Source organism: Oncorhynchus gorbuscha, linkage group LG06 (genome assembly GCF_021184085.1).
Source record: "Oncorhynchus gorbuscha isolate QuinsamMale2020 ecotype Even-year linkage group LG06, OgorEven_v1.0, whole genome shotgun sequence".
Classification (NCBI taxonomy): Eukaryota; Metazoa; Chordata; class Actinopteri; order Salmoniformes; family Salmonidae; genus Oncorhynchus; species Oncorhynchus gorbuscha.
The window spans coordinates 26,945,852-26,963,091 of NC_060178.1; the positions used below are offsets into that span (position 1 = coordinate 26,945,852).

General features: G+C 38.6%; 1 protein-coding gene and 1 long non-coding RNA gene across 4 annotated transcripts in view; one reads left to right on the forward strand and one right to left on the reverse strand.

The window, feature by feature from the left end:
* Positions 1-7,755, reverse strand: part of LOC124037771 (FAS-associated factor 1-like) — a 95,042-nt gene extending 87,287 nt beyond the window's left edge. Inside the window, exons 1-2 of one of the 2 annotated variants that reach the window (XM_046352804.1) lie at positions 7,389-7,755; positions 2,655-2,723 (exon numbers count right to left, since the gene is read on the reverse strand). In XM_046352804.1, coding sequence (XP_046208760.1) covers positions 2,655-2,723; positions 7,389-7,445 — 126 coding nt within the window. In that variant the 5' untranslated portion in view covers positions 7,446-7,755. The remainder of the gene's footprint in view (positions 1-2,654; positions 2,724-7,388) is intronic. The other variant, XM_046352805.1, reaches the window with a different exon arrangement.
* A 1,339-nt stretch (positions 7,756-9,094) lies between these two features.
* Positions 9,095-13,680, forward strand: LOC124037772. Of its 2 annotated transcripts, XR_006839231.1 has the most exons (3): positions 9,095-9,238; positions 10,476-10,602; positions 12,267-13,680. It is a non-coding gene; the product is annotated as an uncharacterized LOC124037772 (long non-coding RNA). The 2 variants fall into 2 exon arrangements; XR_006839230.1 differs by lacking the exon at positions 9,095-9,238 and having other exon boundaries at positions 9,903-10,602.
* The last annotated feature ends 3,560 nt before the right edge of the window (positions 13,681-17,240 follow it).

Below are 17,240 nucleotides of genomic sequence, written 5' to 3' on the forward strand. Positions count from 1 at the left end.
ACTCACATAACAGGTAGTCAGCCTGCCACGCAGTCTCCTAGTGGAGTGCAATGTAATCGGCCATGATTGGTGTCCAAAAATGCCGATTACTGATTGATATGAAAACTTGAAATCAGCCCTAATTAATCAGCCATTCGGATTAATCGGTCGACCTCTGACACTCAGGAACATTCACCGACTTCTTGGTAAGCAACTAGCGTAGATTTGGACTTGTGTTTTAAGTTATTGTCCTGCTGAAAGGAGAAGTCATCTCCCAGTGTCTGGGGGGAAGAAGACAACCAAGTTTCTCTAGGATTTTGCCTGTGCTTAGCTCCATAGCGTAAAAAAAATGTATACTGAAAAACTACGCAGTACTTAACGATTACAAGCATACCCAAAACATAATGCAGCCACCATTATGCTTGAAGACATGAAGAGTGTTACTCAGTAATGCGTTATTGGACTTGCCCAAAAACATAACACTTTGTATTGTGGACAAAAAGTTAATTGCTTTGCCACATTTTTTGCAGTATTATGTTAGTGCCTAGTTGCAAACAGGATACATGTTTAAATAAAACTATTTTTGCACACAGAGCCCATGCAACTTATGTGACTTAAACAAATGTTCACTCCTGAACTTGTGTAGGCTGGCCATACGAAAAGGGTTGAATTCTTGACCTAAGACATTTCAGCTTTTCATTTGTAAAAATATAATCCCACTTCGACACTATGGGGTAGTGTGTTTAGGCAGTAACACAGCAAAATATGGAAAAAGTCAAGGGGTGTGAATTATTGCTGAAGGCAATGTAGATAGGATGATATGAAAATATAGAAATGACAAATCACAGGAGAACAGATCATTCATTAACAGCAACAAAGAGGTTGAAGTGTCAGACTGTAGGCCTCAGGAAAATGATTTATTGTGAAACTGATTTTAGGGAACTGTAGAGGATTGAGAGAGCAGCAAGAGGACAATGCTAGCAGCGAGTAGTTTTGACCCACTGTTAGGAACCTACTGGAGGTGAGAGCTCTAGAACAGGGGGGATATCCAGCAGTATTTGAAAACAGTACAGAACGTACCATAAACTACTAGGGACATTAACAGAAAATATGATAAAGTGATTACTGGGTCCAAGGGGCACTGACAGTATTTAACACTTGTTTGCTGTCCTGTACCAACAGGTCTCTTGTCAATTTTGCTCAACCTAACAGCAACACAAAGGAAGTGCAAGTCATCACATTAACAGATGTGTCTAACCATCGCTGATGCACTCTAATCTAACTACCAGTCTCTTTAGCTAACATTTCACTCTTTGCAATTGCCAAAGAGCCTGGCCTTTCGGCCATCAACATTTAATATGCGCTGGATATACGGCGGAGTTGCTCATTGGTTGTTGGAAATAACACATTTTCCATAACATGTGGCGCCTAAAAATAGAATTAGTTATAACAAAGTCTAACACATTTTGTGGTTGGAATTGCAGAATGTATTATTTTGAGAATTTAGACATGCGCTAGCAACTTGACACACTGCTTTCGTCTGGACAAAAAATATATATTTGCATAATCATTATGATTGGAGGATAGCTGTGAGGGTGATCAAATCCTCTGTTCTCCTTGAGCTCATTAATGATAGAATGTTCATATTTGAAGACGGAATAAAAGCCCGTCTCTTTGGCACATGACATGGAGTGGATTAGCTGAAGAGACTGGTACCCAGACTACTTAGGCCCTGCTTGCTTGCTCTGAATAGCTGCCAGCACAAGAACAGCACTCTGCTAAATATAGCACACCCCCATTAAAAAACAAAAACTTTATGATAAAGGGTTACATTGTAAAAAAACTCTCTTTTTTTTAAGAACATTCCACAAGGATCAGTTTCATACTGCTCCTTTGAATCTCAAAATTGAAATCAAAACTGTCAGGAGACATTCTTTATATGCACATTAAAGACAGGGTAGTAGCCCAAGTGACATTGTCTCTGACAACTGGATAGACATGGTCATGATGGGGCAATGTTGACTGAAACGTCACAATCAAGGGGCTGATACATCTCAGTAATAAGTGTACCATTTCTGTTAAAATAGAAAACAAACTGAAATAGGTAACAAAATCACACTGTGTGCTTTTATTGGCTATGGCTTTTTGCTTAATTGGTCAATTGAACTGGATTAAAAGTTGCAGTAACTAGAACGCACCAGTGGCCAGTTGTACTGTAGCATGGTTTGATTTTGTCAGGTTCACCATGTAGACTAAGCCTTTGTGGATATCATGAGTAGAGAATTGTGAATTAAGCCTACCTAGGCCATCATTTGATATAAATAGGTCATTATTCAATAAATGTATGTTAGCACAGAGTAAATGGACCATCACTAGACATGAGCCTACATAGTTTTCCCAACTGAAAAACTAATAAAGTACATTTAATTGATTGAATGTTGATTGAACAACAAAAATGCTGGCATTATATTCCAGAAATTACCACATATAACAGTAGTATCACTATAAAGCACATACTGAAATATAAACCTATAAATCACATTACTCAAAGGTACGTGCAACACTAAAGGCTATAGTTCAACTATTTTAACAGCTAAATAAATAGATTATATACTTCCAATTTATAAAAAGAAAATTGAGTCTTGTTCGTATGACCTACTGATGTTTGAACTTACCACTAAATCCCAATTATTGAGTTCTAAGAGCGTGATTGCCTCTGCAATGTCGTCAATGCCAGTGCAAGCCTGTTAGAAAAACAGAAACAGAAGTCATGTACATAACAAAGACCAATAGAAAGTGTAATTGAGCAGCTACGGTGCTAACTGACAACACCAGGGTTATGGGTTTGATTCCTGCATTGACAACTGAATGTGTGTCACTATGACCTGTACTGTGTAGACAAGTCACTTTGGATAAATCATCTGCTAAAAACACATAACGCCTACATGCCAGCTCATTACAAACAAACATAGTTATAGCAGATTTGTTTGTTGTATTAAGAGATTGAGTTTATAACTAACTTACAAACTGCTCCACGTTCCCAAAAGTGCATCACCAATACATTAAATGGACACATGTGGAAAGTACACTACTTGCATAAATTACCATTATCAGTACATAACACTAAATGATACTGTAATTACCTGTTATCAACTATCCTATGTAACTATGTATCTAGTCCTTAATGAATAAGGCTCCTCCACTCAGTACATCACTGGGTGGTTTGACTGACAAGTTATAATAGGTTATTATCAGTATCAAGACATGTTACAGTGAACTAGTTATTTCCATTGCACGAACCACCAATGCTAAAGTTAGTATTAATGTGACATTGAAGGGACTCTGCAGATTTAGCTGCATAAAACCTAAAGTGGTTTAAAGAGGAAATAAAAGGAGAGCATGTACTGTGAAGCAATTCTGTCATCATGGATAGCCGTCTTAACGATTTATGATTGACGCGGCGACTAGTGGGCAGACTGGAGCTCCTATATCACATAAAATTAAGTTATCAAAAACTGATAACAGCCACAAAAATGCTGAAGAACACAGAGCATCAATGTGATGTGTAAATGCAGGCTATTCTTTGGGTGCTGAAATACATTTATTTACACATACATACATATTTTCCCCAGGTCTTTGCTGTAAATCAGAATGTGTTCTCAGTCAATTTACCTGTTAAAACAACAATTACATCTAGAAAAAAATAAAACATCATTTTCTGTGGCGTCGGAACTCCAGTCCGCCCACACTAGTCACTGCTCAACTTCATCGTCATTTTTTTTTTGCCCATTAATACGCTTTACAACAAGGAAAGGGTTTGGCCTGCCTGGATGTCCTTGTCCAATCGCGCTCTAGCGACTCCTTGTGGCCTGGCACATGCACGCTGACACGGTCGCCAGGTGTACGGTGTTTCCTCTGACACATTGGTGCGGCTGGCTTCCGGGTTAAGCGAGCAGTGTCAAGAAACATTGTGGCTTGGCAGGGTCGTGTTTCGGGGGACGCACGGCTCTCAACCTTCCCCTCTCCCCGAGACCGTAGAGGAGTTGCAGCGATGGGACAAGCCTAACTACTAATTGGATATCATGAAATTTGGGAGAAAAAGGGGTAAACATTTGTTTTAAATTGTAAGTAAAAATAACAATAAGCCTACGAGAAGGGGAGAAAAAAATAATAGTACGTCCATCTAACTGGAGGAAATTATTGTCCGACAAATGATTTAAGAAGCACTGCCCCAACAATGAAAAATAGTAGATATGTGCAGTGTGCACTCGACCTTGGATTATTGCCGATGCTCTCTGCTGGCGCCAATAAAATAGGCTATACCATTGTTTGCTCAATTAGGTTGAGAATTATGCGCTTGTATTTTCAAATATTGCGATAAGCTTGGCCTCTACTTTTCAGTCACATATCAACAATAATCTGCTCAAATTGCACATATGGCCTTCCCTTCCGACTGTAGGCAATGTGATTTAAAACCATCCACAATTTATTTAAGCAGCTAATGATCCTCTGTGCCCAAATCATGATTTAGTTGACTATTTTGAATGATTATATTTATTTATGTATAGACGGGAGTAGGCTAATTAGGCTATACAATTTTGGCAATTTAAATCAAAATGTACTTTTGGGAAAGCTTCCCCTTATGGACACGCCGCCTATGCTTGCATATAAAAAACGGAACGATCTTAACCTCCATTCCCTATTCGATTGCAGGCTACGGATTATTTTGTTTGTAGGCCATTCTAAATCAAATAATTCCACATATACACTAGATTGCTGACAGGTGTATAACATTTTTGCACACAGCCATGCAATCTCTATAGACAAACATTGGCAGTAGAATGGCCCGTATTGAAGACCTCAGTGACTTTAAACGAGGCACTGTCATTGGCTGCCACCTTTCCAACAACTCAGTTTATCAAATTTCTGCCCTGGTCAAATTTAAGTGCTGTTGTTGTGAAGTGGAAACGTCTAGGAGCAACAACGGCTCAGCCCGGAAGTGGTAGGCCACACAAGTTCACAGAACAGGCCCGCCGAGTGCGGCTTCCAACTCTGTGGCAACATTTTAAGGATGGCCCTTTCCAGCATGACAACGCCCCTGTGCACAAATTGAGGTCAATACAGAAATGGATTGTCGAGATCGTTGTGGAATAACTTGACTGGCCTGCACAGAGCCCTGACCTAAACCTCATTGAACACTTTTGGATGAACGCAGACTGCGAGCCAGGCCTAATCGTCTAAAATCTGTGCCCAACCACTTTTGGTCATGTAGTGTATATTAGTAGGCGATATTTTTTTTTAACCTATATTTAACTAGGCAAGTTAAGAACAAATTCTTATTTTCAATGACGGCCTAGGAACAGTGGGTTAAGTGCCTATTCAGGGGCAGAACGATAGATTTTGTACCTTGTCAGCTCGGGGGTTTGAACTAGTCCAACGCTCTAACCACTAGGCTACCCTGCCGCCCGATATGAAAGACCAGATAAAATTAAGAATAGTCTGCTGGATGAGAATATTATCAAGTGCTTGTCAAATTGTGAAGAGACTGATGAAACATGTGGAGCAGAGCTCATCATGCAGCCTTAGAATGTATAAAAAATCTAAATATATAGCCTAACATTTGTATTACAACTAAAGTTGTAAATAAATAGCATAAATAACTAAAGATAAGAGGACCCCTTTCTTTGTTAACTGCTCAACACGGAATGTACATACTCCCTCTGGAAATTGTTTGGGGAAATTTTTGTATTTTGTTCAGTTATGTTCAACTGTATTCTTCATACTATTAAAATAATGCAAAATGATGCCATGGAATTCTAGGCAAATCTTGTCTGCTAAATGAACTAGTGTAGCCCACAGCCATATGGCATTGCCAGATCAGGGGCTAACAAAAGAACAACTCAGAATATGCTATTCTGTTCTGAAATTAGGCTAAAGAAACATATGAAGAAAATGTAGCCTAAAATAAAATTGATGTATCGTGATGGTGTAGGTTATATTAAATGGATTTATTCTCCTTCTTAAAATATAGATGTTAAAAAGGTCCGCATTAGTGGCTTGTAGGCTATGAGTGGAAGCCAGGAGATGCTAAACGTGTTTGTTATTTAATGGTCAATTACTGCGAGACTGGTAGTTATTTGCATTTCAATCACCAGCTGAGAAAATGTCATGAATGCCACAGCACTATTCAGACTGCAATTAGATGATAATATTTGGGTCAACTGTACATAGTGTGTTCTGTGAGTGTCACTGAGTAGGCTGATACACCATTTCATGAGTGCACAATCCATAGGTTTGGTTGTACAGTCGCATATAAGTATGCCCCCAATGCAATTCTGAAAATAATTCAGATATCCAGAGTGCGATCTAAATAGATGTACATTAAAACAAATCCAAATAACTAATCACAACAAAAGACAACTATAACATTCAAATCTTGTTTAACATTATTTAGTCGAATTGTGTCATTATTTTACTATTTTTATCCGTTTGCATCAGTTTCATTGGGTACTTTTATTTTGAAGGCGACCCGCGGATTCCACTATTGTTGCTCACGCCAATGTTGTTCACAACACACTGGTATGGCCAAAAGCTTGATTTTATTCAGTCACGTGGTGCACTGTGTTCTTCAGCTTTTTTGTGGCCTTGTTATTCAACGACCTGTTATCAGGATGATATAAAGTTCATTTGAACGTTAGGTAGCTAGCCAACTGACTTACCTGGCTAATAAATCATCACCACTTTACAGATAGTCAACCTAATTCCAGCTCATACTTTCAAACACTAGAGCAGGGACACACACTACATAAGAAATGCAAGTCTCTGCTTGCTAGTTCAACAGTGACCAAGCATGTTAGCCAGCCATCTGTCAGTTGAATATTTACAATTCATGGCTAATTTATCTAAAGAGGACACCAAGCTAACTAGATCATATTTAAATCCATGTTAGTGATGTGCTCTGCTTTGTTGTTACAAGTAGTTAGTGAGCTAGCAACTGACGTCTAGCCATCTAGCTACTAGACTGGCATACCACATTAGTTGGCCAGCGAACGTTAGCTCATTTTGGGGGCTGACAGCTTTACGAAATGCTCTGCAACAATGTAACTCTAAAATACCCCAAACGCACCTGTGTTTACTTACACACACTTTGTTAAAATGCATCAACTTATTGATAAGCGGGACAGTTGTGCAGCTCAATTTGCTAACGTTAGCTGGCTTGTTAGCTAGTTAGCATGCTAACGTGAGCTAAGTAAGCGTTAACACGCTAGCTAGCGAAATGTGTTTGCCTTGTCAGCTGACGAGACAACACTGTTGACATTGACACTGCCTGTCAATGTACGTTACGATTCAACATAAACTAAGTAAGTAGCTAGCTTTGTTATTGTGACATGAGGAAAGTTGGAACCCACCTGAAAGTCAGCCAAAATAATTTCTCTGTCCATGTTGTTTTCGCTATCAGAGGCCATCGCAGTGACTGGCTAAAACGCTAGCAAGCTATTTTTCTTCTATCGCTTGCTTGCTATCTTGCTTCACTCACTCAGGCAAAGGGTCACTAGATATCATATAAATATCGTCTTAAGTAAACTCAAGACATCAATATGCGCCAGATGTCTAAGGAGCAAATGTCACACTTTGGGTTGGTTTGTACAGCTTATATGAATTTCAATTCTCTGTTATCGTCAGTATTCACGGCTATGTCTTCGCTTTACGGCAACCGCAAAGTTGGGTATGGTTCATCTTGCTGTAACGTTCTGAACACATATACATTCAATATATAGAGCGCGAATGGGTCGACAAAGAGTTGGAGGGCTCTATTTTTTGAGAACCCATTTGATTCTATGCATTTAATTTTCTATTTGCAACATTGGAACCTTTCGCCTTCACGGTATGCCCAAATTGTCGCATCGTGAGGAAGCTCAGCTGTTATTCTTAAAGTGACAATTCTCTTTGATAAATACATTTCATTGTACTCCATTCCAGTAGCACATGCAAGGTAATAAAAGCATGCCTATCATGACAACCCATCAAAGGAGACAGAAAATGTAGATCAGTTATTTTTTGCATTTTCAAATTGAAAATGGACCAATAAAGCAAGTTCTGTATTGTTGTATATTTTACTGTATTGTATTGTACTAGAAACCACAAAAACAGAAATAGCCCACATAACGGATTCATTTGTTTTAATATTAGCCTTACTTTTGAGCTTTCACATCAAATGTTTAATAAACTACTATGAGAAAACAACACAAACTCCCATGGACAGCTCAATGGCCCACACTGTGCGTACTGAAGGCCTATAGCCAACATTTCTCATGTCTCACAAGATGGAAATCTCTCATTCTAAAAATGTTTAACATAATGATTTAAGTAGCCTAAGTTATTAATTTGACATAAAAGGCTTACAAATAGGGATAAGCAATATTCTTTCCAATGGTCATCTTACATAATAACATTTTTGAATAGGCATGAGTTTAGTAGACTTAGCTAGCATAGGCCCTACACCTGTCTTTCCCCCATCATAACCCAAATTCTAGGTTGTTTTTATTTGTAAATTTAGTCTTTTAACAATGTATAGCTTTAAAATATGGTTAAACTATCAATCTCATGGAATATCAGTCTTTCCAATCTACTTGTGTCGATCAATGTTTCCCATCCCTCATTTTACCAAACAAAGTGACAGGGTCAGGCTGTGAAATTGCAGACTTGGCCTTCAATACCTAATCTAGGCATGCCGACCTCATTGATAACAAAATCATAATGCGTATGTTTGTATGCAATAGGCCTAGGTTATATCCAAAATAACTGATTGAATATATCGTGTTTTTGACAGGTAGGCTTACCTACACTCTCACAGTGGTAGCCCTATGATATGCCTAGTTTGTGCAGAAAATGGCTCTGCTTCTGTGCTCTCAAGTGTAATTGTTGCCTTTGCCAGAGACATGACAACCGAACCTAACCAGAGAGCAATATGAACTGTTCTGGAACAACATTCCGTGGCATATTTTGGTTATGAAAATGTGATCTTGTGGTTGCACTCGGGAAAGTAGCCTAGGACGCTATCGTCATAACTGCAGCCTCTGCAGCCTTTTTGATGATCACTGTTTTCAGTCCCGCCCTCTCGCTTTTGTCGACTGTTATGCGTTCGGATTCCGTATTTGAAAAATAGGCTAAAAGTGATGTCAAGAACAGCCTTTTTTTCCTCAAATACTGACTTCCAACCAGTCGAATGAATTAACTAATTCAACATATGATGGCAAGGGTAAGGGGGTGTCGTATGTAGGAGAATGTTATATGAATGAAGGCTAGACTATACATTGAAATGTGTGTAGGCTATGTTAAGATATATTCCTACATGATTAGGCTACACCTACCCGGCATATGCCTGTTACAGACTTAACGTGAAACTACTTAGCCCATGGTGTGGTTGATTTCATTTATTTACTCAACTTTACAAGTTTAGTAGCGTAAATCTGTTCAGTGTAACAGATGGTAGGCAATGCTGCTACAGTAATGTGCTCAGCGGAATATGCTAATATAACGTCAATATATAAAATGACTAAACTGTTCCCGCGCACTGTCCCGAACAAACACTTTAGGCTACTATTAATGAAGCAAAGAAGGACGATATCCAGACCGTGTATCGTCATTTGAAAATGGGCGGGAAGTGTACATAAAACTCTGAACAAGCATCTCTCCAAATGTCATTGGATGACTTAACGTTGTCAGAATGTTTTTTTTCTGAACTATCTTTCTCAGCCCGGGACTGGTAAGAGAGCAAGTCGACAATCAGAAGCTACAAACTTACAAGCCCTAACGAAACCGCAATGTTCCATGGATACAGTTGCAGCAGGACATCATAGGCAACGTTTTTGAGAGCAGGAGACAGACCAACATTTTGGAGTTGCAGATAAGTTGCACCTGTAGGCTAACCTGTATCGTCAGTCCGGAAGGGTAGTATATAGCCAAATTGTGGAGTTGGATATAATCTTTCAGAATAACACGGGTCTATAAATTAACCATGGGAAATATCCCTGAACACTCTTTTAGAATCTCAAACGTTATCACGTGAACGGGGTTCATGAATAAATATAAACCTCAACTCTGCAAGCTGGACGATTGGAATTAGTTTTTAGTTTTTCAACTTCGTGCATCTTGGTCTACAAGCGGACATCCAACATTCCAATCGAATGTGATAAAAAAATAAATCATTTTTAAGGAAGGTGGTGATGACCATACACTTGAGTTGTAAATGGCGTGACATCCATGTTTTCCGTGCTGATGCGAGTTGTTACATTGGGATGGTATTAAAAAGGGAGGCGGACCCTGGCAGTGTACCAACTTCTTTCAGGCTACAGACTATTTACTACATTTTCGCAGTCCCTTGCGTCACAACCTAGAAGACGTATACCATCAAAATCATTCACACATACCTTAGTATCAACTTGTGAAACCTGTATCATATAACATTATTCTCTTTATGGTTTTCGTCCACCAAGAATGGCTGGAGGGGCAAACAGACTGAGCAGCGCATCTGCAAGAGGAGACTTAGCAGAAGTCGAAATGTTATTACAGAACGGAGCAGATGTTAACGAAAACAATGTATTCGGCAGGACACCGTTACAGGTTGGTTCTGCATTTGATTTTATAAACATGTAAATCTATAAATTCATGATTCAGTCTATTTGATCGATTTGAACTTAAACTACCACATCTTAGCATATGTGTGTTAGTATAGCCTAATGTAAAATGGACTAAACTGCGTGCTTTATTGACAAATAAAGTGTTAAAATTATCCAGAGGATACACTTTCTGTAACATGGACTATATATATATATATATACACTTGATACAAATTATTTTGAACGAATAGTCTAATATAGCATAAAGAGAATAGGCTGTGTTGGGTGTCATATTTTAAATTGTATGATTTATGGAGAGTGCAGCAAAGTGACGTGTAGGCCTTAATTTAGTAGCATTATGTGAACGACTTAAACCCCCAATGTAGACTAGAATAATGATGTACACCTATTCGTGATTTACCAGAAATTGTAATTGCAATCCGTTATATATTTGTTGTTGTGAATATATTCATATTTTTTACATTCTGTAGACTAAAAAGTTTAGCAGGTTAATATATCTTGATAAGGATGGGTTCAAACATTATGAAAACTTGTCAATCATTGAATGATATGATTATGTGTTTGTATTTATAAAGAAGTATCATTGCTCAATAGTGATAATTAAAGAAGATAATATAGTCAAGACCTTGATGCTTGACCTCATGCACTACTCTTTGGACAATCATGCACACTCAAACACATAGGCCTATGAAACATGTCATTGGTTCCAACAAGACTATTTCTTCCATTTTAAGCTCATTGAGAAAAAACACTAATTTGCTGTTTCTTTATGTCATGACACATTTATGTGGGTTGATCACTTGGTTGGTTAGACTGTATTTATACCGCCTTGGCACACCTCTGAATATCTGCCTTTGACCACATGGGGAATCTCCAAATGCAACGTTTGCTTTCGAAATGTAACTAAGTTTACTGTTTTCTCAAATTACACAATCAAACTCATGTAAAACTAGCAAATTGTCAGATTGTGAAGGACTGTTGATTTGGACAGTTCATGACCAGACTGGATAGATTTTCAGGCTAATCTCTTACCATGTTATAGGGTCCAGGGTGCAGATGAAAAGGGCTGAAAGTGGTTAATTGACCCAACCACACGTTTTTGTTGAATGTATAACTCCAATTTACTCAAATTCAAAGTGCTCTATAACATTTACCTTAGTACATAAGAAAACGATATAAGTATGACATGTATCCTCACGCACAAACTGTAATACACTATTAGTATCACTCCTCTCTTCCAAATGAAAAATATATGTCATGGCTATGAATTCTATATGCCTAATAATGATGACGACGAACTAAGGCTCTATGATTTATTAGAAGATAATAGGTTTACATCATTTAGGTAAAAGACGAATTTAAAAAGTTTAACACAATGAATACATAATACATTGATATGTGGTTTAGATTCGTTTTTTTATCGTTCATTTTGAAAACAACAGGTGTAAATCTAGACGTGTCTCTCCCCCGGCAACAGAGCCCTAAATAATTAATATTTTCCTTAAAACAGTATACTTCTTACAGCCTTCATGTTCTGTCTTTGCATATACTATACTATATAAGTATTCCGCTCTCAACCAGCTCTGATATTCGATTATATTTCCCCCCCTTTTTTCTTCTTTCTTTCTTTGTTACATGTTTTTACAGGTGATGAAACTTGGTAACCCCGCCATCGCCGAAGCGCTGCTGAGGGCGAACGCAAATCCAAACGTGCGCGACCATGTCAGAGGTCTCACCATCACTCATGACGCTGCAAGGGATGGATATGCAGACACCCTACACGTACTGATGGATCATGGCGCAGACGTCAATCTCCTGGACAATGATGGCAATCTTCCATTGCATCTAGCCGCAAGAGAAGGCTATCTTGATGTGGTCCAGCTCCTTGTTGGTTGTACGATGGAAGCCACAAGGTGCAACTCCAAAGGCCACACACCTTATGATCTGGCGACTATGAACCATAGAGTATCCATTGCGCAATACATTCAGGGGCACACTAATTAATGAATATATATCGGACAATCCTGGCTGGCATAGCGAGGTGGTAGGCCTGCATAAGAACGAGGAAGAAAGTAGCAAAAACATGTAGGTCCATCTACCTCTCTGGTTACAACGTATTTGGATGTTTTTCAGACATGATAGCCTCAATTCTCAATCATAAAGGATGACCCTAGCATGAAGGTTTCCTCCAAACTTAATTAGAAAACAGCCTAATTCCATAGTTTTTGACTCCAATTTTCTCCATCGCAGAACAAATGTGACGATATTTTTTGCCACTGGAATGATCATTTGAATCTATTTAATATATTAAAGCATTTTTAGGCCGACAACATTTTCCCTAACAACATCTCCAGCTGCTTTGTTTCTCTTCTTTTTGTTCATGTTTTTCCGATATTTCCTAGTGGTACACGTAAGGTGGGGATTTGTCATTCAAATTCAATTCAGTACCAACATTTTTACTATTTGAGATGTGGGTTTGATACTTCAACGACTATTTAAAATTAAATGAGGAACAAAATGTTATTGTTTAACTTCAAGACCATAGGCTGTAGGTATTAGAATAGATGACCCTCTTCATCCAAGGTAGCCTTACTTTTGTGCGCATAGCAAATGTCTTATTTTGTCCCGATAGCCCATTTTGTTAATTAAACCCATGCTATTTTGAGTAATAACCCAGTGACCTAGGCCTACCTTCATTCTTCTTGTCCAGACCATTGGTCATAAATTATCAATCTAATGGTAGCCTGACTGTATCGGCAATTATTTTCGATTTTACGTGCACTTGTAAATAATCAAACAAATAGATTTTGTAAGGAACTGTGAAAGCACGCGTTTACTAATATTCACGTTTTATTTTTTACCAAAGACAACAACTGTCTGCAGGTCTTACCTGATTTTCTGTTTGGCTTTTAGATAGCTATTTGATTGAAATATAATGTACGTAGGGCTATACTACCAGTATGCCTCGTTTTACTGTATTATCTTCTATTTGAATATTGCTAATCGATGTTTTTCACTGATGTTTGATTTGTGAGACGAATAAATTCATTTGTCCACTGATTATTAGAAGTTTGCGTCATTTTTAAATAATTTGCCATTTTGTTATATCCCCCTGAGGCTACTCAGCACTGCTGATGTGATCAACCAACAGTGATTGTTCCATACGATATAGTATTTTATTAATTCAAGGAAAATATAGGCTATTGAAAGTAGGCATACCCTACCTTGGAATGAAGTATATGAGCTGGACCGAAATACTAGGGGTCACAATGAAACTATAAAAAAATATTGTTACTACAAACATTGGCTAGACATCTGCTTTGTTTCTATATGTATTGTCACTGTGATTTTGAAATCATGTCATGTTAGTTTTAAGGTGGCTATAGAGTTGCTACATTTTTATGGTACTATTCAAGCCATCGAATGTCTATCCACGCACCACTTTGACAGGCAATTCCTATATATATATTATTTTTTATTCCTTTGCAAATTAACAGCGCAATGAACATTCAAATACGAACTTCAAAACATTCACGGCTTGTGGTGGCCACTTGGAGAAAAGCACAGCAAAGCCATAGCTTATAGGCCTAACCTGCTACCTTAGGTTAGGCGAGGAGGAACATGCCCAATTTCTGTCCCATGGTCATATTTGAGAAGTTTGGCACTTTGAATGGCAATATCATTTGTCTTTTAATAGCGAGAAAACTTTTATATTTTTTAGAAATAAGTTTAGTCAAACTGTGAAGGGCTATGTAATACCCTCATGAACATAATGTGGTTGACTTCTTTCTAGTTATGTTGGCTATGTAGACTATCAAATCATGTTGTCTCCCAAACAAGCTTAGTTAATACAAGCAAAGCGATGAGACTACTTTATTTCAATTGGGATAGGCCTACAGTACAGCCATCAAGACAAAAGTAATCAGGTATGATTGAATGTAATGATCCCTTTTACGACACATTCAATCAAATTGACATTTGCAGTGTTGTTTTGGCGGTGTCGGAGGTGGAACTCCGTCGGTTTTATTTTCATATCATTGAGTTATATTAGCCCAACCGGCCGGCAGATGGCGCTATTATTCCTTTGAAGTTGTCATCTGCATCCAACTGGAATGTTTGCAGCAGGGTATAGACCCACACAGAGGAGGTGTTATAATACCCATAAAACCCAGTGGTCAAACAGGGAAATGGTTTCAATCGTTTTTCCACAATTCATTTTTCCCAAGGAGGATTTTAGAGACACTTAAAATTAGGGCTGTGTTTTGTGTATGCTTACCCTGGCATGACGTTTTCATAACCACATACATCTCTGACAAGGTGACTTTTATCAATATATTCGTCTCTATTTACTCTCAGATTCGAAAATGCTAATTAGCTTTAAAATAGACATCAAAACAAAAAATCTGCAAATTAGCATTTCATTTTGGGAGATAAATACAGGCGAATATATTGATAAATTCACCTTGTAATAATAATAATAATAATAATCCCTAGAGAGAGAGAGACGGTTATCAAAACGTAAGCCTACACGAAACACAGCCCTTATTTGAAGTGTATCTAAAATCCCCAATGGAAAAATGATTGGAACCATTTCCCTGTTTGACCGCTAGGTTATATGGATATTATTATTTTACCTTGATTTAACCAGGCAAGTCAGTTAAGAACAAATTCTTATTTTCAATGACAGCCTGGGTTAACTGCCTGTTCAGGGGTAGAACGTCAGCTTTGTACCTTGTCAGCTCGGGGGTTTGAACTTGCAACCTTCCGGTCATTAGTCCAACGCTCTAACCACTAGGCTGCCTGCCGCCCCTATTATTTCTCTGTATATGAACCAGGGGGCCAGGATTCCTGTCTGCAAGCACGCTCTCCACTGTGCTCAGAGGGCACTTTCGGTACTGCAGTTTAGCTGAAGTCAAGCCCAAAAGGAAAATTCCCATCGACGGCCCCATAGAGAAGTCCCCAAAAAATCATTTTAAAACACTTTTGTTATCACCTTTGAGCCAAAACTATCTATATTATTATTTAAGTTATTGTCCTCAAGGCTGATTTTTACACAGCCGCAGATATTAACATTTTATATTCATCCAATATCTGTTATATTTCTGGATGACATGATGAAGTTGTTGCCACTCTCTCTGCTCCATTGCTCACTGTAAGCGCTAGTGCTCAGGCGTTATAGGCTCTGTGAAGCTGATAGCGACCACCACGAAACAGTGTTTGCGAACATGAGTAGATTACATTGAAAACAACAGGCATCCATCTTGGACGCAGTCTCTAGTTCATAGATAGCTCTAGGCGCTATTATTCCTTTTATGTCGTTTGACATCTGTGTCCAACAGGAATGTATGCAGCCGGCTATGCACTTGTGTCCCCGGGCAACCAACTCATACATAAAACATCCTCCATTCAGGTTGCAAGGGTGTATGTTTCCTACTCAACTAGCTTTAATGGCAAGCTGCTGAAAAAAAAATACGCTGGAAAAGTATGCATACAGTCTTAATCAAACAACATTTTCCACCACCATGCTAGCTAAAGTGGCTAAAGCTTCTTCCTGATGTTCAGCCAATCAGGTTTCAGCAGTCTGTTGTTTACCCCTGGCTGAAATCTGTGTGCAACATCAGGATGTAGCATTATCCACTCTAGGGAGAGACTATAAGGACACAACTGACCCTTAAACTGACTAGCAAAAACGTAAAAGTGACATTTACCCTAACCCTTACCCTAACCCTTACCCTAAACCTTACCCTAACCCTTACCCTAACCCTTACCCTAAACCTAACATTAACCGTTTTAAACTTCAATGGGGTGACGTCAGACTTGGGACCTCCCAAGGAACCCGTTTGGAGACTGTGTCCAAGATGTTCGACCATTGAACAACGTAATCTACTCATGTTTGCATACACTGTTTCGTAGTTGCTTTTATTTTTCTGACTGGGATTACTGCGCATGCACACTAGCACTCAATGCGCACTGGACAGACAGCAGTATCGGCTAGCATGCTCCAGCAACTCTGTCAGTACGTGGACAGCTAAACAAGCCAAACGGAACATCCCCAGGCTACTTGGGCTCATGTCGTAGAGCATGAATATAAAATGTTAATATCTTCGGTTGTGAGTGATGGAAAAATGTATTTTGGATAACTCAATGGATGTTTTGTGCACAAAGGGGAGGACTAAACTGTCTTATTAGGAATTTTCAGATTTGTCTTCTCTAAAGGAATTGTCTTTCTGGGCCATACTTCAGTTAAACTGCAGTACCAGGCAAAACTGTAGGTGCAGTCAAAAGCGTGCTTCCAGACCAGAACCCTGGCCCCTTTGTGAGGGAGTTGAAAAGGGTGAGACTAAAGTTGAGGAAGCCTGAATTTAATGCAAGTTCTCCATAATATTGCAGCATGAATGACCAATCGAAGCGCACCATAGCTTCCAGACCCCTAATGGATTGGCTTACAATAGCTGTTGATACAGTGGCTTGCGAAAGTATTCACCACCCTTGCCATTTTTCCTATTTTGTTGCCTTACAACCTGGAATTAAAATGGATTTTGGGGGGTTTGTATCATTTGATTGACACATTCCTACTATGTTGAAGATGCAAAATATTTTTTCTTGTGAAACAAAGAAGAA